Source organism: Ambystoma mexicanum, chromosome 2p, assembly GCF_040938575.1.
Source record: "Ambystoma mexicanum isolate Mex_15411 chromosome 2p, UKY_AmexF1_1, whole genome shotgun sequence".
NCBI lineage: Eukaryota > Metazoa > Chordata > Amphibia > Caudata > Ambystomatidae > Ambystoma > Ambystoma mexicanum.
Window position 1 is genome coordinate 1,097,311,287 of NC_090923.1, and position 24,150 is coordinate 1,097,335,436.

Here is a 24,150-nt window from a genome sequence, read left to right on the forward strand (position 1 = left end):
TACACTCACATTGTCTGAGGGTTCCTAGCTATAAATTACAAAAAGCAGGTGGAAATAGCTTTCCTGTTATGGCAGCCAAATTGTGGAACTCCATGGCTGCAGCCCTTCGAGCAGAACCTTCACTTTACAGCTTAAGGACTAAGACCAGTACATGGCTCCTCTTTCAAGATGTATAACTCGAACAGCCATGCCGCCTTTATAAAGCGCCATACTACAATCGTGTAAATATGTAATGTAAATCACTAACGCACAATGTACTGCAAATAATTTCAATGTACTGCAAATAATTGTCCATATATGTGTCATCTGTAATAGGACCCATTTCGAATGTAAGTTGCAATTTTGTTGTACCAACTTATAATGTAGGGTAAATAATAGTCTTTATATCCCTATCTAACTTGTAATTGCGCATAGATACCTCCGGGTTTGGTGCACAATATGAATAAATAAAACAAACGAACAAACCGGCCACCCTCCCTCCATTACAGATCCGCCTGAACACCTATAGACCACCCAGGTGGAACAGTGCAAGGTATAAAACCTTTAACATTAACCCATGCAGAAGTATGTGGTTGTGCCACGTTTGAGTTAGTCCTTAACACCATTTGGGCTGTTGGTGGGTTTCCTAGTGTTCTGGCCACCGTTTGAATGACTTAAAATTCCATGCCAGGACCATGCCGACGAGGAAAGGCGGTTTGGGGAAAGTGGTTGATGTGGGTGAGGGTAAACCCACATAAAACTTCCGATTGCTCACGTGTTGGAAGGTAGGTATGCATATCCTTTCGGACCTACCCACCTATAAAAATGCCATGGTTTCTTTTGAAACAATGCAATAAAAGTATATGCTGGTAGTGTTCGTTGTTAGGCAAAGAACGTATCACACGGCTTCGTGTGTGAGTGGGAATCATTTCTCATTTGCCTGTGCAGTTTCTTTTTCACGACACTACTGCTCGCCCACGCAGAGTTCCGCCCAAAAGAAGCTTCTGTTGCGTGCAGAACGCTGGTTAGTGGTTACGTGCCCCACAACGCAACGTGCAATTACGTGAAAAGGTCAAAATGGAGAGTGCCCGGATGTGACGACTAGAAAGGTAAACAGACCGGTGGTGGTTTGCTAGTTTTTCGTGCATCCACACTTAACAATGTATCAACTCAGAGTTTCAGTACTACGCTAATCATGATTGTACCTACTAATATAATGCACAGGTTGTGTCCCCCGAGAGGGGGATATACTTTGCTTACAGTGGTTTGCGTTCCGGCAGTGCGTTCGTTTGAACCCCGCACCTACCGTAACTGCATTGAACCTGTAGATTCGACGTTGTCCATATTCAAAGCAAAGCAATCACAATTCCCGGTGAGTTATAGGGAATGACCCAAACCACATAGCAGGCGCCCAACGGCAATGAGCTGACCGGGCTGAAGCGCCCCCCAAATGTTAGCTGAGGGGCGGGGCTTCCGTGCCCTTTGCAAATTCAAAGGATTAGGAGTGCGCTTCTTCCAGGCAAATCTACGTTCTGCTCGGCGAAACACAGACGGTGTCCCTGTAATGAACTCGACAACACTTTTCTTGTATCATCAGCAGCATAGCCTTTCTTATGCATGATAGTGAATATCCAACTGAAAGATCACCAGTCACCTTGCAAATCTGTGACAGTTAAAGCGAGCAACACAATAAAGCAGTCTTTGAAAATGTGTTCATATCCATAGTCTAATAGCTTGCTATGCGAAAAAGTAAAGTTTGCTTTAATGTCCTTGGATGAATGTTCTTAAAACCATGCATCATAACACGCTGGAGGTTTGTGAGGAATATCCAAACCTAAGTGAGTTTATAACACAGTTTATTGTATTGGGTGTCTTAAAGCGCTGAAAATGAAGTGGATAAATAGATATTTTGCCTTTTGCACCTTACAGTTTTCCATTCAGGATGTAGAAAATAAAGGTACACAGATATTATTGTGGCCCAACATGCTGCTATAAGGATTTACATCATGTTTATATTGCAAGTAAACTCTATAGTACAATATTAATTGTAGGTCTTGACACCCAAACTTAAATATTTGTTCCAAGTAAAGCCTGGAAGAAGGTGGTCGTGCCCAAATTGCAAAGTGGTTAAAATCCTTGCTTCGCTGTTAAGCGTAAGTGTGTGATCCCAGGCAAATAATGTAATCTCACCCTGGCTTTAGCTGCAAAAATTGGAGTGCTAATAAGTGATTACGTTTACACCCTTACAATAAGACAGTTTTAATAAGTGTAGGGACAAATTGGTGTACCCTGGTGCTCCTCTACTAGTGGCTCCAATACTGTCACATAGAATTGCATTATTGCTGTACTGTCCCTCCCCCAGTCTACTTGATTTGACAGGCAGACATAGGGCCTCATTACAAGTCAGCCTTGGCGGTAAATCCTCTGCCACCGTTGTTTCCGGACCGGCTGATTCCGAGTCCTGCGGGCGGGAGGTGTCACTCCCGCCAGGTCTGACCTGGCTGAAGTAACACCACCCGCCAGCAGGCGGACATGGAAACACTGGCTCCGTCATAGACGGAACCAGTGTTTCCATGGTCCCCATCCCCATGAAGTCCTATGGGACTGCATGGGAATAGGGATTTACAGAATTCTGCCTCCAGAATTACCGGGTCACCGGGGTTGTAATGCCCCAGTGATTCCGGCAATCACAGAGGCGGAATGGTATTACCGGTCTGGCAGCAGCCTGCCGATTATTCCAGCACGCCTACCGCCGGACTCGGAATGCCGCCCATAGTCTCTCAAGCCAGTCGGTGCACCAGAGATTCTAGTATAGCGGACTGACTAGTAGAACCAACATTACATTTTCTCCCCTGTTGCTCCCAGCCACTGAAATTGCTTGGGCCGTCCAGACTACTGCCCCAACACTCTGCTATGTCATGTTATGAGTTTTTCATTGCACACCATCTGCCATTTTCAGACTTTCTAGGACCTACAGGACCTGCAAGAAGTGGGTGTTTTCAGACTTAAAGGAAATAGTTAACTGTTTGTAACATTGAAGCTGCATTAGAATAGTCTCATTATAATGAGTAATGAAGTTAGATACCCCTACAAAAGTAAGTTTGACACTCCTCCATGTCTCTGAAGTTAGCGCCTCTCCCAACATTTGAAAGGTTAACCCCCAGCCTACATTTGAGCCTATGTGCACCCATGGATGTGCGCACTTGCATTTTGTTAGGCAGAGAGGTGAGGGAAGCCTTTCCCAGAAACTGGTGGTGTTAAAGTGTTGTTCAGAAAAATGTACTTGAACAAATGCAGTGAAACTTTAAAGCTGTTACTTTCATGAAAGACTTCCATCCCCTCTCTGCATATTACTCTTTAAAATATACGGATTTACTCTTTAAAATATACTATTTGATAGTTGGTCCCCACACCAGACCATGGGGAGGTGGGTCGAATAGTGGGGGCAGAGCCTCCAAGTTTGCCCCACCTGTTTTCTGAAGTGGCCCCTCCCATCACCACTTAGCCCCCCCGAAATGTAAGTTTTGTTGCGCCGTTGCCACACAGCACCGAGAACCGGTTAAAAAGGATAAAAAAATTCAATGTGCATAAATAGTATCAACACTACTATTTTCTGGAACCTATTTAATCATTACAAATAAATACAAGCTTCAATACATTTGAAGTGGGAAAAGGTAGCTGAGTGTGTTAAGTACTGCTGCAGATAAGATTTTCATTTTGTGTATGTATTGTTCAGATGAGCACCAATATTTCTAACTATAAAACAGAAATCTGTCATCAATAATCCGTGTAACTTTGTATTCTTCACTTTAAAGTTGCTCTTCGAATCAGTCAGTTATAATACAGATTTTCAATACAGTCGTAATAGAAAGTCATATTGGACATTGCACCCTGGGTAGCCCAGGTGATTAATCATTCCTTCTCATCTGAAATTATTCTGGCTGAACTTAAACACACCCTTTTGACCCCCCCCCCATCCTTCATAAGAAAACATCTTTAGATCCCACTGTTGTGGCCAATTTTCACCCCCATCTTGCAGTTACCTTTTTTCATAAAGCTTCTCAAATCAATAATCTTTCTTTTGATCAGTGTTTTTCTTTAAGAGTCAGACTTCGTTGACCCTTATCACCCTGGCTTTCATCCGGGACGAGGCACAGAGACCATTCTGGTGTCCGTTGATCATGACCTTGCCTGAGATTCTGACCACGGTGGGGGTTGGCGCACTGATAGTATTAGATCTATCAGCAGCATTTGACACAGTTGGCCACTCCAATTGCCTCAAATGTGCTGGGCTATCTGGCTAGGTCCTTGCTCGGTTTTAGTCTTTTTTTGACAGATTGGACTGTTTCTCTTACTTGTGGGGTCCCCCAGGGCTCAGCCTTGTCTCCCACTTTGTTTAACATCTACATACAACCTTTAGTGAAGCTCATCCACACCCACGGCCTCTTTTGCTACTCCTATGCTGACGATATGAAAATTATTGTACAGCTAAATTCATCTCAGCCCGATACGGCATCACAGCTTAAGAGTTGCTTGGAGGACATTGGCCGTTGGATGAGTGACAACTGGCTTAAGTTAAATGGGGGCAAGATGGAGATCCTGGTGGTCGTGCTCCCTTCTGTTTCCACTCTTTGGACTCTGGCTTTTTGTTCGCTTGTGCTTGGTGCTGCTTCATTCCCAATCCCTGTAGTCAAGGACTTGGGGGTGAAAATCTCTGCATCTTTATCCAATGAGGCTCATGTTTCGGCCAGCTGTCATGCCGGGCATTACAAATTAAAAGTGTTGCATAAAGTTCTTTACTCCCCCCCACCCACCAACTACATTCACCTGTGATGGCTTCCCTGGTTATGAGCACAGTGGATTACTGTAACTCTCTTTGTCTAGCCTAGTTTGTTCGCCTAACCCATCGTTTGCAAATCCTCCCGAACCCAGCTGCTGGTGTTGCAACACATTTTCCTCTAAGAGCCCATATATATATCCTATCCTTCACCAGTTGCATTGGCTCCCTTTCTTAAAGAGAATTCAATTGAAATCCTTGCGCCGACGGCACCGTCTATAGGTTGGGAACGGAATATTTACAATGTCTTCCTTACATTCCTAGACGCCCTCTCCGCTCCCAGGATACCCTTCTGGTACAAGTCCCTCGGGTGAAACTATCTTGTATTGGCAGGCATGCCTTTTCGGTAGCAGCTTCCAGACTCTGAAATTCCCTTCCTTTTTCTTTTTGCGCAATCGGAGAACATCTCATGTTTCGCAAATATTTAAAAACAGTCCTCTTTAGCTCTTAGCCATTCCGCCCGTTGGTATACTATCTGCTGGTCTGTAGCGCCAAGATGCCATTGGGTGTACGTTCCGCTCTACAAATATGTATACCGTAACATAACTATCCACGCAGCTGCCACCCCAGGTGTGAAGCCACAAGTCATTCTATAGAGCAAAGTCAGCCATGTTAGGAGGCCATGACCAGAGAGGTTGGAGCATCCCAGGAAGGCAAGGTAAGATGGTTACTGAGGAAGAATTATCTTACCTTCATAAACTGCCCATATTGGGGTTCAACCTAAATGTTCTATGGCCCATTCCATGCCTCCAGAACAGGCAGGTGGCTCATGAAGTCTACACTGGGTCTTGTCAGTCTGCTGTACTGACTAGGATAGGGCATGGCAAGGCAGAGGGTCAGCAAGTGCCACGTGAAAGGAGGGTGTGATTATGTACATCCTGGAAGTTAGGGAGCGTTGCTCAGCAGTGTGGAATGCTATTGGTGAGCACCGGCTGCAACTCGCCCCAGAAACTTGGCTGCGGGAGGATTTGGGCGCTGGAGTTGCTACAACCCGTCCCACGCACCATGATTCAGGTGAGTCTTCTTAAAAGGGGGATACGCTTTAATGGAAAGGTTTGCAGATTTCATGTGGGGTTTGGACCCGCTCTGGACATGGTCCCCTGAAAAGCACAAACATAAAAGAAACCATGTAGAGAAATCCTCCAGAAGGGTTTCTCTACCTGCTCCTGCTCCAGATTTGGTAGCCTAGTATCAAGTGTAAAACATGATTGATCAGATGGTGGAGGCTATCTTGGCTAAAAGCGTTCTTGCTTCTATGATGAGCCATCCCCTGTTCTTTAAGCCGAAGAGCCCTCGACATTAACAGACTCCCTTCCTACTGATCTGGCAGACAGGCTTCTGACTATGGGAGGAGAGTATGTTTCAAGAGGAATGCTTAATGAAGTCATGACCTATGTCTGCGGCAATCTAGACATCCTGTAGCCGGAGGAATCCACTATCTCGGATGTGAAGATTGAAAACATCAGCAAATGGGAGTCTTCAGTTGCTGCCTGAAATGTAGGAGGTTTTGTTTAAAGCGTGGCCTGGACCTGACGACGGCGCTCCAAGTTTTCTTAGCAAGTAATATCTTCTGCATAAACCTGAGGTGGAATGTCGTGCAACTTTGGAAGTTCATTCCCTTGTGCCTACTTTTTCCAGCAAGGCGGCTGTGACTTCTGAGGATGCAGCCCCCTCCAACCTTAAGGACACAAAGGTGGAGGCTTCTTTGAAGAGGGTGCACAAGGTGAACCACGTCTTGTTTCGGACCTCCGCCTCTGTAGCCTTTATTGTGAAGTCCCTGCTTCAGGATTTAGGTCTCGTCCACCTCGGGGGCTGTGGAAGAATGAATGGATTGTGCTGACAAGCTTGCCATGATGGAGTAACAGGTGTAGTTTTTTGGCGGATGTTGCACCTGACTCTCTAAAATCAGCCAAATTGGCAGTGGGGTCCAATGGAGGCTCTTGAAGAAAATGTTTGCTTTGTTTCCTGAAGGTATATGCCTCTCAGAGAGTATCTCTATTAGGGATCCCTTTTCTGGGTAGAAGCTCATTTGGAGTAGACTTGGTGAGCTTATGGCGCAGGCCCAGGAAAAGTTGAAGCTAGTTCTTACGTGCCCTCGTTCTTCTGGTTCTTGGAAAACACCTTGGAAACCTGTCCAGAAGCCTTCAGGGCAGGTTAGAGGGCCAAAGTGGTATTGCAGGGGGCCTGGTCCCAACCTCCAGCTAAATGACCTCTTTCCTGATTACGCCTGACCTTTGTAGGGGCCAGCTCTGATTCCCCAGGCAGGGCAGAGGATTCAGCTATTTTGCATGACATGAGGAAGGACCAGCCAGCCTGTACCTATGAATGTTGAACATTGTGAACAGAGGTGAGGCCATTGAGTTAATCCAAGCTCCTCCTCCCAAGGGGTTCGAGAAACTACCATTCCAAGGAATCCAGAGAAAGTTTCCACTCTTCTAGAAGTATTTCAGGCCCAGTGGGCAAGGGAGCAATTGTCTGAATCCCCTCATCAGAAGAAGGGAGGGGATTCTTCTCAACTCTCTGAAGTTCAGGCCCTTTCTGGACTTAAAGAACCTGAACAATTTTATTATTCAGGCCTCAGGATGGAATCGTTCCACTCGTTAGCAGCTCTGCTTTCAAGGGAGAGCTTCATGATAGTGATTGATCTCAGCAATTCACTATTCTATGTGCCCAGTTTAAAAGACCACTAGTAGTTCCTAAGAATATGTTTGACATATGTTCAGTACTGTTTATACTGGAGTGCTCTAAGCCAATCAAGATGTGTCGTTCTATCAAATAAAGTATGTTGATAGCATTGTGTATCCTGGCCCTTTTTGAGTTGAAAGCCTGGTACTTGTTAAATCTTCACTATGTATATAGGACAGGGATGAGGAAGTACTACCGGGATTATAATACCGATAATCTTCATTTCTCATAGTCCCCAATCTTTCTTGTCACAGTCCTCTCCTGTCCCATCCACCCGGACTGGAGAGGTTCTTTGAACTATTGTCAAGTAGTTTGCTACTGACAGGAAGTGCTACTCAGGTGCTCCATTCTTATAGCCACCCCATCAGAGGGGGTGGTGTAATAAGGGTGAGAAGGAAAACAATAATACAAATAAATAATATAAAGCATTCAGATCGCATGTCTCGGATTGAGACGGGGCGGATTAGAAAGTCATAGTAATGGAGTAATCCAGAGAGCAGAAGCCCTTCAGCACAACATGCTGTGTGGCAAACCATATGGATACACCTTAAACTGGGTGGTTATTGCTTCATCTGAATGTGTTCCCCTTGGTGGGTAATGTGCCCTTGTTTGGGTTGTGTGCCATTTGGCGATTTGTTTGCTTTTGTGTGAATTGCTTAACCTTGGGTGGGCCTAGTGTGCCTTGGCGTAAGATCTGTGAACTTCGGTTGTCCTGTACTCTTAGCTGAGTCATGTGTCTTAGGTTGTGTTCTCCTTATGCATTTGTTAATGAACTTTGCTGTATATTGTCCTCACGGATGGATCCTGTGCCCTTCAGTGGGTTGTATGCCGTTGGATGCCAACACATGTGACTTCGCCTCGAGACTTCAATCCGTATATACCAAAATGTTGGCTTTATTTCCATTTGAATGAGTAGTGTCACTTGGGTACTAGGTAGAATATTGCATTTTGCATTTGATTAATGTAGCGATTCCTTACAGGTAATCCTCATTACTCTTAATCCTACTCTTCCTCATTACAATACTTACTCTATGAGGTCCCTGCCTCCATTACAGGGACCCTTTCAATTCGTTTTTGTTTCTATGACCCAGTGCCCTTGTTGACTGGACCATAACGATCCAGATATCAATAATGTCCTAGATATATATCTCTGCATGTTCTGGATCCATACATCCCATATTGGGTTGGAGCAGAAGTTTGTAAATGCTGTGGTGTGGAAGGCTAGGACTGCAAATATTAAGTATTCCCTGCAGTACTCCAGGGATTATTATTGCAGTATTCTTTCTTTTCACCCTATTTAACCTATGACGCATACCCAAACTTGTAAATGGATTGGTCCAACAATAACTAGGAATACTGGATGCAGCTAACATACCCCTTCATAATTGTATTCTTCATACACCAAACGTCCTTTTTAGCCCGCTGCACTGCTGTGATGAAGGCCATATTAGGGATGTAACGTTATAACGGTATACCGTTAAAGATACCGTGAACCACTTAATTGAATAATAATAACCGTCACATTGTTTATACCGGTATACCGTTTATACCGTTTATACCGTTAAGTGTGCTTTTCAATCTGATTTGGAAAGGCTGCAGTAAGCAAGTGCTGCACAGTCTTGGTCTTGCACTGTTGGATGTGCCATCTGCCAAGTAGTTACAGTTGGAGCAGTTTTTAATGCCATTCCATAAATCACACGTGCCTGACATAAAATCAATGTGTTAGCAATAGGAAGAATAAATACAGTGCTAAGAAGGAAAAGGGTTTACTTTGGGGTGGCGGCTTTGGGGTTTATATATTTATAATGGATAATGTTTGCTAAACATATGACAATGGGGGATTTCCCTGGTTCTATCATTGAATTTACATATAATAAGTTACACTGTAAAATGTACTCATCTCTGTGGGTATTCCCTGCTGCCATACCAAAGGGTAACATGTCCGTGATTACTGAACACCTTTTGGCCCGCAAGTAAACTAAAGGCTGTAACGTAAAGAGAGAGTGTGTGCGTGTGTGTGTGTGTGTGTGCGTGTGGGTGTGTATGCGCACAAGCGTATACTACCATCAGCCTCCATTGAGCTGTGGCATGCAGGTTATCAAGATGGCAACATGTTCATCTTCACCAGTAGCCAGTGGGGGAGCTAAAAGCCTAAATGACCACTTAAGAAAAGCTATTCAGTTTGCTTTGCTAGTCGCAGCAGGGCTACCCCCCCCCTCCTCCTCTCCACACGTGTGTTTGGTGGAAGCAAGGGGTGGCATTTCAGTGGAAAGTATGTTGAAAAGCCCAATTCTGGCCCTGGGTGCCTGATTTTGTTTGTGATGATAAATCTGACAATTTATGACCTTTTAGAAAATATTTGTTAAGATTAGTTAACATCACCTGCTATACCGCGATAACCATGATATACCGTCATTTGGCAAGAAGGTTATCATACCGTCATAAAACTAATACCGTGACACCCCTAGGCCATATAGCTGTGACCTGCGATAGTCAGGCAATATTAGCGTAGAAATGTATTGGTGATCAGTCCATGTGACCGCTGTAAGGAACTCATGGTGGCAACAGCAAAGACAGACACAAGTGATCACAGTTCAAGGGTGTTTATTGAACTATAAATGCAGGGTGGAATAACACCTAACCTAAATCTAAGATGGGAGCAACTTCGACCATCAAATGAAAATGAAGGCAGTCCTTGTGGCATCTTGTGAAAATAAAAGGCCTATGCTAAAAAAAAAACTATTGCCAAATCCTTAAAACTAATTACAGAAAGAGTGTGGGATAGGGTTTTCAATAAAGAGTTCACAAAATAATAAGTCAGGATGTGATTGCCAGGGGTCTCCTTTGCCCACGTTTTGAGCATGGGACAAGGTGGATCTCCTGAGCACAGCACACACTCGAGCCTCCCGAGCTCGAGTCAACAGTTCCGTACCAGCTATAAGGTTCTTCGATGGTTAAGTCGTTTTCCAATAAAAGTCTCTTGCCTTCGAGGGCCTGATACATTCAACAAACAAACACAAAATTATGTTCCACATATACTTTGGGTGACAGCTTCACCCCTGGGTTCCCCTCTTCTGGGCGCAGACCCCCCCAAGTCATATTCAACAAATACAAAGTTTACAGGTTTGTGAAGACTTAGGTGAGATTCGGAAGCGGACTCTGTGTGTGACGAGAAACGAGAGAGGTGCGGCTTGACGCACCAGTATTCACACATTCCTATGCCTTCCTACGCCTAGAGGTTCTTTCCTCTAACTTTTTCCCTTCACCTCTGTGAGAGCGAGCTGCTGAAGCCCCTGAAGCTCACGGAAGCCCTGAAGCTCTGAAGCCAGCCTGAAAGCCCACCCCACCCCACCCTTCCCCAGCCTAGCAGTGCGGCGGGGGGCTGTGGGGGTGCCAGGCACCATGGTAAGAGTGTGGAGCGTGGATCTCAGCCCCTGGAGAGAACCCAAAGGGTAAGGCTGCGCCCAGCTCCCAGAGCTCCCCAACGGGCAGGTGAGCGGAGAGCATTAAAGCCTTAAAGCCTCTAAGCAATTTTTACATTAAACAAATAACTTTTCCTCCCGTAGGGTGGCCATAATTAATCTAGCCTCCCCTAATAAAGTTGCTTGGGTAGGCATAATCAACATAGCTTTGGTAATTTAAGCTGTGCACCCAGCCAGGAGCCTGCGGTTGTTAATCCTTTGATCTTGACCGGAGCGTAAACTCTCATTTACACCTACTGGTCTGCTGACAAGCATAAGCACAAGCATAAGTGGCTGTGACTTCAGCCAAGCCGCTTTTCCCTGTGTTCACTTGGGGAATTATGACAACTGAGGCCCCAAGTCTAGATGAAACTTTGGGGGGTGTGGGGTACCCCCAGTTTCCTTGACCTGGAGCCCACTTTAAATTATCCGTTAGAGGCACGAGTTGATATAGGGCACAAAACAGAATCTGCCCGGAATTTGCTGGACTCCGTGAGGGATCTTGACCTTGACCAAATGCCTGAGGTAAATATCCCTCTAAATGAAACAGGGTCTGAATTACATCAAGATCCACTCAATACCACACGTGCTAGTGCTGAACATGACCCTGAGGTGTCCATTAAAGAGTCATCTGAGACTCCAGACAGCTGCCCTTGATCTACCAGGATCCAAACATCATAGACCCTTCTCAATCTAACAAGGTGATCATCGTTACTATAGAAGAGGATGATGATCTGCAAATGGCTGTCTTGCCCTGTGAAACCGATTCACCCAACTCTTTACCTGAGCCCTTGGTGCAGAAAACTTTCATAAACCCATATAGAGGTGCCTTAAAACGACCAGCCTGGAAACCCAGTGGTTTAAGTTTTGGCTCCCATTGTGAGAACCCACGTACTACGCCAAGTGGCCCTTTCTTAAGTACTGCAACCTCCACGCAATCTAGTGTCCGGATATTCGGCTCAAGTAAAAGGGTGGGTGCTTCTCATCATCAGAAAAAACAAGAGGTTTTACCTGGCAAAACAAAACAAACTTCGATTACTCAACATGTTGTTACAAACTGTGTCGAGAAAAATCTGGGTAACTCGGATTTAGAGCCTTTGGGTGAGAAGGAACCGACCCTCGCCATTGACAAACCAAAGACGCCAACCTCTCCATCTCGATCGGATAAGAGCGTGAACAACTGCAGAGATGATGAAATCCAGCCCAGTGTGAGGAAGAGGAACACATCTACAGTAAAATATGTAAGGCCTTCAGATCCCCAGCCTTCACCGGGGGCAAACCTTCCCCAGCCCCCCTCCCCCAAAATACAGTATACTGATCAGGGGTTGTGGGGGACACCCCTGCAGCTGACCCGACAAAAATAAAAGACAAAAAAAGGGAAAAGACCCTCCGGCGCCGGTTCTCGATCACGGAAGTGAAAGGGCACAGGCGTCGCAGGGACAGAGCAAGACGGAATGCAAGGTAAGTAGTGGGGTGGGGATGTGTGTAGGGGTGTGTTGGGGTTGTGGGTAGGGGTGTGGGTGAGGTGTGTGTAGGCTGTGTGTAGGGGTTTGGGTAACTTGCTAATGTTCAGGGGAGAAAAGACTGAAGATTATGTCGGAAACATTATCTTCGGTCTTTTCTCCTTCGAACATTTCCGCCTCGGTAAATCAACCCCAAATCTACTGATACTCCCCTTGTATCACTATTACCACTTCTCTACTACTGTGCCTCTCCTTCTCATCTCTCTAACAGCTTCTACTACCACTACTACTACCACTGCCTACTGCTACCACCACCTCTCACCTACTCAACTCCTACTCCACTCACTTCTTACCCCCACGCACAAACACGCCACAGACCCCTCTTGCCAATACCCTCCACTCTCCTTTCCGCACTTTCTTCCTCTGGTCTCTCGGACGTCCTCCTCCACCTCCTGTCCTTACCCAACTAACCCAAACCAGACAACTTCAAGGCTTACCCTTAAATATCCAACCCCATCTCCTGATTGGCAAATTTACCCAATAATTCACTTATCTGTCTCCAGGTGCTGTGACAGGGGAAGGGCTTGGGGAGGGCTAATAAAGGCTTGTAAGCTCACCACCTTTCTCCATGTGGCCTTACAGCATTTCTTGCATGAAATCTGGGGCAGTCCATAAGGGACGGTTGCCCCTTTTCTCCAGAACCCTCTTTTAATAAAGTCATCCCTGGTGGTTTAGTGGGAACTTTATTAGTAAAGCATCCGTGGAGGTCTTGATTCATTGACATTAATCCCTAGTGCTCAGTGGGTGATTTTCATTAAATGCAGGCTACAGCAGAAACTGTCTACTGGAGCCATGTTTCCCATCAAGCTAGCGTGCTGGCTCCTCACCACGCAGCTCCGGCCTCCCCGGGGCTGGCCATGTCCCCTCCTCTCTGCCTGTCGGGGAACTGCACATGCGACCTCTGTGTGTGGTGCCCCATGGGCAGCTGCTTTTGTGCCTGACTGGCTTGCCCGTCCTCTACAGGGGTTCTGTTGAGGTGCCAACATCCTCTCATCCTCCATCTCCCGATGACCCAGGACTGATGCCACACCTGCCAACGTTGGTGGCCCTCCAGGGCTATGCAACCTTGCATTTGCGTATCCTCGCGATGTCTCCACTGCCATCACCACGGGTAAGAAGGAGTGGAGAGGGCGTCCCACACCCATTCCGTCTCTGTTCGGGTCGGGCTCCCTTCCCACTGTACAGGGCCTGGCCCCAGGTCTTGTCACATCACACTTCCTGACAATTCCTTCTCTATCATTGATGTTGCTTTCTCTGATGAGAATGCTGAAACATGTGTCTGGGGTTGCTGTTGGTGCTCTTGTTCAGAGGAGAATTACCTAGCATTTTGTTGCTGGACTGCCCAGACTGGTGGGACCAGACTTATATGCAAATGGCTATTTCGAATGGATTGTGTCCTCCCACTGATTCCTCATCTTTGATGCCTCCAATATCCAGCTTCATCTGCTTCAGAAAACAATTTCGGCAGAGGGCACTGTGTATCGATGCAGTCGACTCGATGTCGTTCGGGGGCATTGGCTTCAGTTCACTTTTTCCGAGTAAGTTTACGCTTCGAGAACTGCGGTGCACTTCAGAAATTGACATCAGAAATATCCCAAAAATGTCTTTGTCTTCGACACCGACTACCCCGAAGACCGGGTTTAAAAAGTGTCAAGACTGCGATGCCAAGATTTCGCTGACGGATCCGCATCGAGTATGCTTGTGGTGTCTCGGTGTGGAGCACAAGACCTGGGCCTGTTCAAAATGTCAATCGATGAATGGAAAAGTTCTGAAGGAGCGTAAGGGGAAATTGGCGGTAGGTAGATTCCCTAAGAAATCCCCATCGACTACCCCATCGAAGAAACCTTCTTCTGACAAAGCGGAAGGCAACTCTCCTCAAAGAAAGAAGGACATGTCAAGGAGTGGCTCCCACCACTACTCTTAGAGGAAGTCTAAGAAAAGACATCATAAATCGCATACTTAGACATCCTCGTCCGAGATAAGGCCTCCACTCCTGCCAAATGGGAAGCAGTCAGGCAAGAAATACTTAAGATATTCGAGAGACATAAACCCTCAAAGTAGCCAGGTCATGCTCTTACCACGCCTTCTGAAGCCGGTAAGGAAAGGACTCGAGCCAAATCCTGCGCGCCCTCGAGCCCGTTACGAAGGCCAGAACCCCATAGAGAGTCGTCGAGGCCTCGACACAATGAGAAGTCATTGAGGGATCCTTCAAGTCATAAGTTGAAAGACAAGCCGAGGTCGTCGATGCCATCAACGCCATCAATACCATTGAAGCCCCCGGTGCCATTGACGTCGAAAACGTCTTCATCAAAGACATCGACGGCTCCTCTGGGATTGTGCTCGAAATATCCAAATGTCCCTGATAGTTTCATATCAGAGGAATCCAGACTGAAAACCCTATATGAAAATTTGCAGACAGCCAGTGAAGTGGACACTTCACTGGAATTGGAATTTGGAAAGCCTTAGTCGGATGAGCATGCAGATGCCTCTTAATTGCAGTTGATGACCAGGGTAGTGGATAACCTGGGATGGAGCAGACCTGCCCCCCCTTTTGAACAGGATGACTGTACAAATATCCTAGAAAAAGGTCCTCAAAAGGATCCCATCTTACCTTTTCATATTGCTCTTCAGAAAAGAGTAAGTGCCAATTGGGAAGCACCGGAGTCAAGTCTGGCAGTAAATAAGAACCTGATAAGGAAATACCGCCAATCAAGTAGTGACCCCAGCTACTCATCGAAACACCCTACCCCAGAAAGTCTGGCGGTGCAAGCAGCAACCGCTACATCGAAACAGGCAGCTTATCCGACCATCCCACCAGATAGGGATGATAAACGGGTAGATGCCTGGCCAAGAAAAGTATTTTCTGTGGGGAGCATGGCTCTTAAATCGGCCAACTCCACATGTGCCTTGGCAAAGTTTTCATACACTATATGGGACTGCATTTCTATGGCGGCTGAGCATATTCCCGAAGGGGAGGAAAGAGACGGTTTCTTGGCCATTGTTAAGGATGGCAAGGAAGCCATGTCCGAGTCTCTTCAGTCGGGTTTGGATTCTGATGACAGCATCAACAGAGCCAAGGCGGCAAGCACTGTTAAATCGCAGATTTGCATGGTTAAGGAAATCTGGTTTTGCACCGGACGTGCAGTCTAGACTCCTTAACATGCCTTTTGACGGGTCTCATCTTTTTGGCAGCAAGGCTGACGAAAGCCTTGAGAAGCTGCAGACCTTGAAGGCGGCAGCCAAGTCTTTGGGTGCTGCTATTAGGCAGCTGTAGCCTTTTCACCCGATTGGACCGTCTTGGAGGGGTAGATCCTTTCCCCTACTACTCCTCAGTTGGAAGAGCGAGAGGAATGGCTGGTCAAAGAGGCCAAAGAAGATTCCCTCGTGGTGGACGAGGGAGAAGTGCAAAGTCCACTCAAGCAGTGGCATCTTTACCAGCAGCTACTGCTTCAGCCGCCTCAAAACCTCTCTTGAGGTCTTGAGTCATGACACCCCTCTGGGAGCAGACTGTCCCAGCAGCTAAAAGAATTGCGAGACATTACTTTGGATGCTTGGGCAGTAGAAACCATAGCCCAAGGTTACTTCCTCCCCTTCATTCAGAGACCTCAGAACCATCCACCAGGGAGCCATTTTTGAAGGTTACAGATCTATTCCTTGTGCAGGAATTGTTGACCCAGCTGGAGAAAGGTGCTATAGAGCCGGTACCTGTAGCGGAGAGGAACAAAGAATGACATTTTCCATATATCCTAATCCCCAAGAAGGATGTTGGAGAGCGACCGATCTTGGACTTGAGATACTTGAACAAGTTCCTCAGGAAGGACAAGTTCAAGATGGTCACACTTTGTTAGATCCATCAGGCCCTCCAACTCTAGGATTGGATGGTGTCATTGGACCTTCAGGGTGCTTATTTTCATGTGCCAATCCATCTCAAGCACAGAAAGTACCCGAGGTTCGCCGTTGGCGATTCTCATGATCAGTTTAGAGTTCTGCCATTCGGGCTGACCTCCGCTCCAAGGGTTTTCACCAAACTGATGGCGGTGATGGCAGCAAGTCTCAGGAGAGGGTGATTCACATCTACCCCTACCTGGACGATTGGCTGATCAGGGCGCATTCTCCCGAACAAGTCCTGGATCATCTCAACGTCGCCTGCCACTCTCTTCACAGACTGGGCTTCTCCCTCAATTACAGGAAGTCCCTATGACACCATCTCAAAAGCTCCAGTTCATCGTGGCTGTACTGGATACATCATTGGGAAAGAGCTCGCCACCCAAGGTGCGGCCTCAAGACATTCTGCAGATGGTCTCCAAGTTTCACAGTGCTCAGCATCTCCCGGCTTTTGGAGGTTGCTTGGTCTCGTGGCATCCTGCATCTTTCTTGGTGCCAGAGGCTCGCCTGAGAATGAGATTCCTTCAATGGGCTCTCAGGACACAATCGTCTCAATTCTCAGGCAACATGTCAGACCTACTTCAGGTTCCAAGCAGGGTTGCACAGGATCTCCTGTGGTGGGCCTGCAAGGACAACATTCTGAAGGGAGAACCTTTTGGCAAACATGGCAAGAATAACAGTAGTGACGGATGCCTCACTCACGGGGTGGGGAGCCCACGTCAACGATCTGACAATCAGCAGTCGATGCTCTTCATCAGAGTCCGAACTACACATCAATCTTCTGGAGCTGAGAGCAATCAGACTTGCGCTGAAGTCTTTTCTGCCCTCTGTTCGGGGAAAGAATGTTCCAATAATGACGGACAACACAGTGGCCATGTACTACCTCAACAAGAGAGGAGGTGTAGGGTCACTACCACTATGCAGAGAAGCAATGCATCTCTGGTTCTGGGCTATTCGAGAAGGAATCTTCCACTTGGCGGTTCACCTAGCCGGAGAAAAGAACACGGCGGTGGCAGAGCACAGTCTCCCACAAGTGGGAACTAGCTCAGGAAGTCCTTCAAAAGATTTTCACCCTTTAGGGAACCCCTCAAGTGCATTTGTTCTAGACCATTGTCAACAGGAAGTGCAAACTGTACTGCTCCAGGGAATTTCCCCCAAGAGGAGCTCTGGGAGACGCATTCATGGTGGGAGACGCGTTCATTGCGGACTGGGAGTTTCCACTCCTGTACGCATTTCCTCCACTCCCCATCATTCCTCACATCAACTGGAGGTTGAGAAAAGTAGGGAAACACATCATCCTAATTGCCCTGGATTAGGCCAGGAGGATGTGGTACCCGGACAAAGAGAGGACCTTTTCTCGCGAGAGGGGGGTTGGGTTCTCCGTCCAGAGGTCAAGACACTCAGCCTTCACGCATGGTTTCTGAGAGGCTGAGGTATAAAGATCAGGACCTCCCAGATGATGTCATGGAGATTTTGCTTTCGGCTAGAAGGCCAGCAACGAAGTCTTTGTACCGCTGCCGTTAAAACAAATTCTGCAGCTGGTGCAGAGACAAGAATGTGCACCCTTTGCTGTGCAAGACACCGGAGGTGTTATCCTTTCTACTGTACTTAGCTAATCTGTGGCTCCAGGTTGGGACCATTAAGGTTATTTGGCAGCGCTTTCCATCTTCAAGCGCTCCTCTGAGGAAACTTCATGTTTTAAGATACCTTTAGTGATACAATTTCTGAAGGGACTCACTAATGTGTTCCCTCCATCTCCCTTTCAGTTTCCCGTTTGGGACCTTAACCTGGTGTTAACATTTCTTGTGTGCACCATTTGAAACGCTCCATTCATGTCCTGTAAGGTTACGAACGTTCAAAACCATCTTGTTGGTAGCACTAACTTCAGCCCTTAGAGTGAGTGAGTTGCAGGCATTATCCTCTAAACCACCATTTACAGTATTTTACAAGTACATGGTTGTCCTGAGGGTCAAGCCTTCATTTCTACCTAAGGTCATTTCAAACTTTAATTTATGACAAAAGATTGTGTTACCCACTTTCTATCCTCCACCTCATCCCAGCAAGGAAGAGGAGAGGTTGCCCAGGCTCGAACCGCGAAGGGCTCTGAGCGTCTACATTTCAAGGTTGTCAAAACTTCGTCTGAATGACCAACTATTCATAGGTTATACGGGTCATAGACTGGGTCAGGCTGTAACAAAGCAGACCTTATCCAGATGGATTATTCTATTTCAGAATGCTAGAGGCTGGCGGGCAAGGATCCTCCAGAAGGCTTGATGGCCCATTCCACTAGGGGCGTGGCTACTTCTTCTGCAAAGAGGTGTTCCTATTAAAAACATTTTTGAGGCAGCTACCTGGTCCACAATACACACTTTCACTAAGCATTACTGCCTTGATGCTACCCTAAGTCAGGATGGAAACTTTGGAAAAGCTGTCCTCCATTCTCTTAATGGAAACCATTGATGGCAAAACTCTTACTCCCTCAACCAAAACAAACACTGCTTTGGGAGTCTATCAAAGATGCGGAATATGTGGGAGGACACAATCCATTCAAAGAACAAGTTACCCCCTTGTAACGTTCGTTTGACTGGATGTTCCTCCCACATGTTCCTCATCGCCCTCCCAACCTACCCATCAGTAGAATTTCCCATGCCCAGAGCCTAGTACGGTCAAACCCAAGTTGATGCGGGTTGTTCTACTTGAGAATGACATGAAAAAACAGAACTGAAGCCAACGCGCGCTGCGCATGCTATATATGCATGTGATGACATCATCCTCGAGGCGGAGGCCATCGAGGGAGATCGAGTCGACTGTATGGATGCACAGCACCCTCTGCCGAAGTTGGTTATTGGAGATATCAAGGATGAGGAATATGTGAGAGGAACATCCAGTCGAAAGAACGTTACCATGGGTAAGTAACTTGTTCTTCCCCTTTGTGAAAGGTACAGTGAGCTAAAATGTGGTTGTAGAGCCTCCCGAGTGGGAACCTACCCATAGAACAGGTTATTTTGCCTTGTTCCTTCTCTGTAAAAGGATTCCCAGAACTTTGTATGAATCGTTGAATGATTAATTTGCGTTTTTACAAATGAAACCAAAAGTAATGTCAGCTGGTTGGGTTTATTGGGTCGACAGTAATCGTTGAATCAGTACATTTCTTTTTTGAAAAGTAGTCGTGATTTTTGCAGCCTCTTTCCTCTTATATGAAATGCGGGGTGGAGGGCTCGAATGGAAGGTTAGCTGGAGTGGTGACGCAGTATCCTTCCTCATACGCCTTGGGCTTAGTTAGATGTGTGTCAGCACCGGGTCTAGGCTGGAGCTCAAGGGGCTGTATAAAACAGTCTCCCTCTGAATCTACTAGCAGCTGAAACGCCCCATCCACACTTGCTCTATGCATAATGCTTCCCTACCTTAGATTTTGGTAGGGGACTCTGATATAGACATTTTCTCAGAGACTTCAGAAGAGGAGAAAGTGAAAAGGAAATCCACTTACCTCACAGGCCACCTGCACACAACCGCAGGCAACTTAATTTTGCACTTGTCCATGCAGTGCTGCGTGCCGGAAAGAAGCGTTGGTATCCAGGCTCTTCTTGCGTTAGTCTGGCTGCTGAGAGTTAAAGGAACACGGCCTCGAGGCAAAGTAACACGAGGTTCCTGCAGGCAATTGTACTGTTGCACTTGTACGCCAAACCAGTAGTATATTCTAACCTGGAAACCTGGGGTGCAGGAACGCCTGGGTTAGAGGGGGGGTGGTGCTTTTAGAGGACAGAGGGACACCCTAGCTAGCGCCCTGATAAAAAAAGTTCACTAAAAACCCTTTCACTTTCTCTGGGAGTTGGAGTATTGTCTGAGCACTCTGTGACAGTATAGTCACTCTCCTTCTGAAGGGGTCTTCTTGCGTAGCCAAGTGAAGCATAACATGTCGTGCTGCGGGTGGCTGGTTGATGGTGAAACGCTTTGTGCATGCTGCATATTTCATTGCCGCACCGCTTCAGCCCCAGTTCCTGTTTTTATATGGAGATATGCCAAACTACTAGGACCCATCTCGGTTTATACGGCTCGATCCCCGCAGTCATCTTTCATAATATTGTCCCCAAGAATCGGGTATTTTAGGTATCGCTCCAGAGATCTCCACCACTTTATTCTTTTTGACTGCTTGTCATCGGAGGTCTTTCTTGGAGCTGCCACCACTCACTAGGTAAAGGACAAGATTGGGACTCGTGTAATAAAGATTACCGGTAGGTAATTGGGACATTGTCGGCAGAACAAAACAAGCATTGGCAATGCCAACAGGTTGGGCTTTTGTATAGGCATGGGAAAGCACTTGCCAGGCACTGACGTAGCTGTACTCACTGGCCATTGATGGTAGCAGATGTAAAATGGTGCGAGTACCTAGGCATTTAATACCAATGCCTGGCAAATGCTTAATACTTAAACACAAGCCAAAACTATTGGCTTTGCCAATGCTTGTTTTAACAGGACATCAGTGAAGGACGTGCATAGTGCTTATAAATCTAGTGGCCGAAGGTAGACCCGATGAAGACATTTTTATTACACTAGTAGCCTGTTTATATTTCCAATTAAGTCACTAACTCACAGAAGACTGCTTTTAAAAAACACGGGCATGCACTCAGTGCAAAGTTTGATGGTAAGGCTTGATTAAAGCAAGCTCAAAGAGTTCCCACGAGGAGGTGTTTTGGGCGGGGAGATGCAGGAATTGGGTGGAATACAGGGATTACAATGGCCATGTGAAGTCAATGGGTGGGCATATGAGCAAACCACACCTTCAAGCTTGTGTCCCTCCTCATATGCCATTTCTTCCTATCTGTACTGTAATACAATAGTTTCTGCATATAGGTGGCTCTGCCACCTGATAGCCCAAATAAAATAAAAAAGGCAGCCAACAGAATATCTGACACCCTAAGTGAGTACTTAGGCTTTAATCTTTATCAGTCACCAAGGCCACCAAGGCGCAGGCCCATTTTTTTGTCAAAATGTCTTGATGACAGAACTGAATTGCCACTGTGTGAGCAAACTAAGCAAATCCTTTAAAAGGAGATAGCCCACTCTAGTTTCCATGTAACAAATGTTTCGGAGAAAGACTTCAAAAACCTGTTCAGTGTTAAATCCTGGTCTAGAGCAGCGTGACACATAGCCCTAAAACAGCCTCTGGGATGCATGTTAGCGCATCACACTTGCTGTCAGACAGGGAGATCTCACTCAAGCACTGCCTGGAAGCACTCGCTGTGTGGTATTCGCCCTAGTCTTATGGCAGATTCACCCTGTCTGACACTGTCCTGTGTCGCACAAAACTACCGCAGGTAAGACATAGTGTGGAACGTGTAGTTGGTATGTTCCACTGAAACTAACAGCTTCAAGTTACACAGTGAACACCCAAGAGGCTGGAGTGAGAATTGCCCTTTCACGATTCATTTAAATGTTTCTTCTCTTTCTCTCTCGTCCACTCCCTCTCCCTCTATCTCTCTCTAACTCTCTCTGTTTCTCAGGTCTGACTGTGGCCACCCCCCATCTGTGTGCGGGATGAATCTGATGTTGCACCAATTCCTGGCAATCCGACGATGCCTGCGTTGTTGGAAGGGGGCCCACAACGCACTGTCCACCTCATCTACTAAAAGGTAACGGGACCGTTTCATGAGACTGGGGCCATTGTTTTGAGGGCAGAGAATCATTTGTTCACAGTGTCAGAGACTAATTTCAGGGCGGCACAGGGTCTCACATTGTGGTCTGTTATCGTCGTAACACGTCATTGCATTATCAGCAGAGAATTTGAAACAATAAGTTAGTGGTGGATGGTTGCAGATACAGCAATGAGTGGGGAATGCCAATGGTTAGTGAATGTTGTATGTGACCCCTGCTGTAACAAATGAAAATGACATGTGACAGGGGTGTATAACAACCTTCATTAATTCTGTGTGAAACAGTGACTACAGCAGAGTACCTTACCATTCATTATCTTTCACCGTGTGTCTTAAGAGTCTTAGTACGTATGTAAAACTCGGATGATGGGTTGACTGCTTCTACTTGTGGTTTTCCGTTTAGGATGGGGAAAAGAAAGAGTCGTACCGTTTTCCTTACAATGTTTATTTTACAATTTATATATTGTCAGTTTGGTTTGTAAGTCCTCTATACAAAAGGAAGTATATTGTAACCCTTGAAACCCAAACTTTAACAAATATTGTTAGCAACTAAAGCTAGCGAGACATGTAGTCAAGTGCCAGTTAGGAGGACATGCTCTTGGGCTGGCTTTGTTAGGGAACAGTGGTTTCGCCTTTGGCTTACGGCATTTCAGCTGTTGATCATGCAAGGCTGGGCTGTTGTTGGCCCAAAAGTGTGTATGGGGCACTGCTGTGCATCCCTTCATGTTCAAACATCCTGGAGCACTCTGTTGAAGGAGCTCTGCTTCCACCGGCGGGAGACCGTAGGCGTCGGACCAAGACCAAGGAGACCACCGGCAGGAGAGCTGAGGCGTCATGTGGGGAAGGGGAAAAGACCATTGTGCATATATGAATACATGTGTGCATGGAAGGGGATGTCTCTGTAAGTAGAAGTGTGAATGTTTGCACATGTGGATGAGAGTGCAGTCTAAATGTAGCGTGTGGGTGCGCCTATGAATGAGTGAAGTGTTTATGTTATCGCGTATAGGTGTGTGTATGTGTCACACCCCTGGAGTATCACACAACTCCTTCCTAGCCACAGAAGCCAAATGTAAGTGTCCCCTCCACCCTTAGTTGGCACAAGCCCCTGATTCTGTTACACAGGTGCCTCGAGGCAGCCGAAGGTGGGAAGAGGGTTAGGGAGAGGTTGTGGATAGGTAAGGGGTGGTTAGGCTAACCGGGAAAAGGTTAGGGGACTTAAAACACTATTTCCTGACTTGTCTGATTCACCTTGATTTCAGGAAAACTCCCTTCTTGTTTAGAGAGTATTCTTGCCAACACCTGACCCAACCTAACCTTAACTGGCAACAAACAGAAAGCATATGTAGTTTTCCATGAACAGTAGTAACTACTCAAAAGCATACAAAACATGAAACATAATACACACACGGCGCACTGAAATCTCCCTCTTTCTTCAGGAGAAACTCTAGGAACACAGTTCATATTCGCGGAAGACAGTTTGCACACCAAGAATATAACAAGAGCAAGTGGCACACACAACATTGCAAAGTTCTTTTCTGTCATGCGGTACTAATTCCAGACCGCTTGAAGATGAAACTAATTAGTTCAGGAAAACCTCTCCCGCACTGGAAGAATGCAATGCTTCCGTAAAAATATTCCTCCACAGTTCTGGTAATTAACCCTCCAGGCCAGCTTAACTCCAGTTGCCCACCGGGCTCAAAACAAGGTGCCGAAATCATAGGAACGAACATAATCATACATTTGTGACATCCACTTAACTGAAGCCTGGGGAGCCTCGACCGCCCTACCCCAAGTGAAGAGAAATGCGCGTTGGACGGCCCACCGTCATCGCCTCATCGTCCTTGCAGCGTGAAACGCTGCAGGCCTCGTTCACCGCCGTGCCTGGCTTCCAAGCTACGAACTCCGCAGCTCGTAAATTACCAGGCTTACTTCCAGCTTCATCTGCCTGCATTCATGGTCCTCTGCCCTCGGCCCATGCCTGCTTCCAAAATCGACAATCACCAACAAGCAGCGCACCCCTTAAATGAACATACCCAAACTCACCACAGCTAAACCAACGGTCACAGGAATCATGGGATTTGAAGTCTTTCTCCACTAGACCTCACAGCTAGATTAGCAACCTATTTCCT

At 46.6% G+C, this 24,150-nt stretch overlaps 1 protein-coding gene across 2 annotated transcripts in view; it reads left to right on the forward strand.

Moving 5' to 3' along the window:
- The first annotated feature begins 935 nt into the window (after positions 1-935).
- The window catches only part of DNAJC4 (DnaJ heat shock protein family (Hsp40) member C4), a 1,241,876-nt gene continuing 1,218,661 nt past the window's right edge, over positions 936-24,150 (forward strand). Inside the window, exons 1-2 of one of the 2 annotated variants that reach the window (XM_069645092.1) lie at positions 936-1,088; positions 21,872-22,000. In XM_069645092.1, the coding sequence (XP_069501193.1) occupies positions 21,906-22,000 (95 nt within the window). In that variant the 5' untranslated portion in view covers positions 936-1,088; positions 21,872-21,905. The remainder of the gene's footprint in view (positions 1,089-21,871; positions 22,001-24,150) is intronic. The other variant, XM_069645093.1, reaches the window with a different exon arrangement.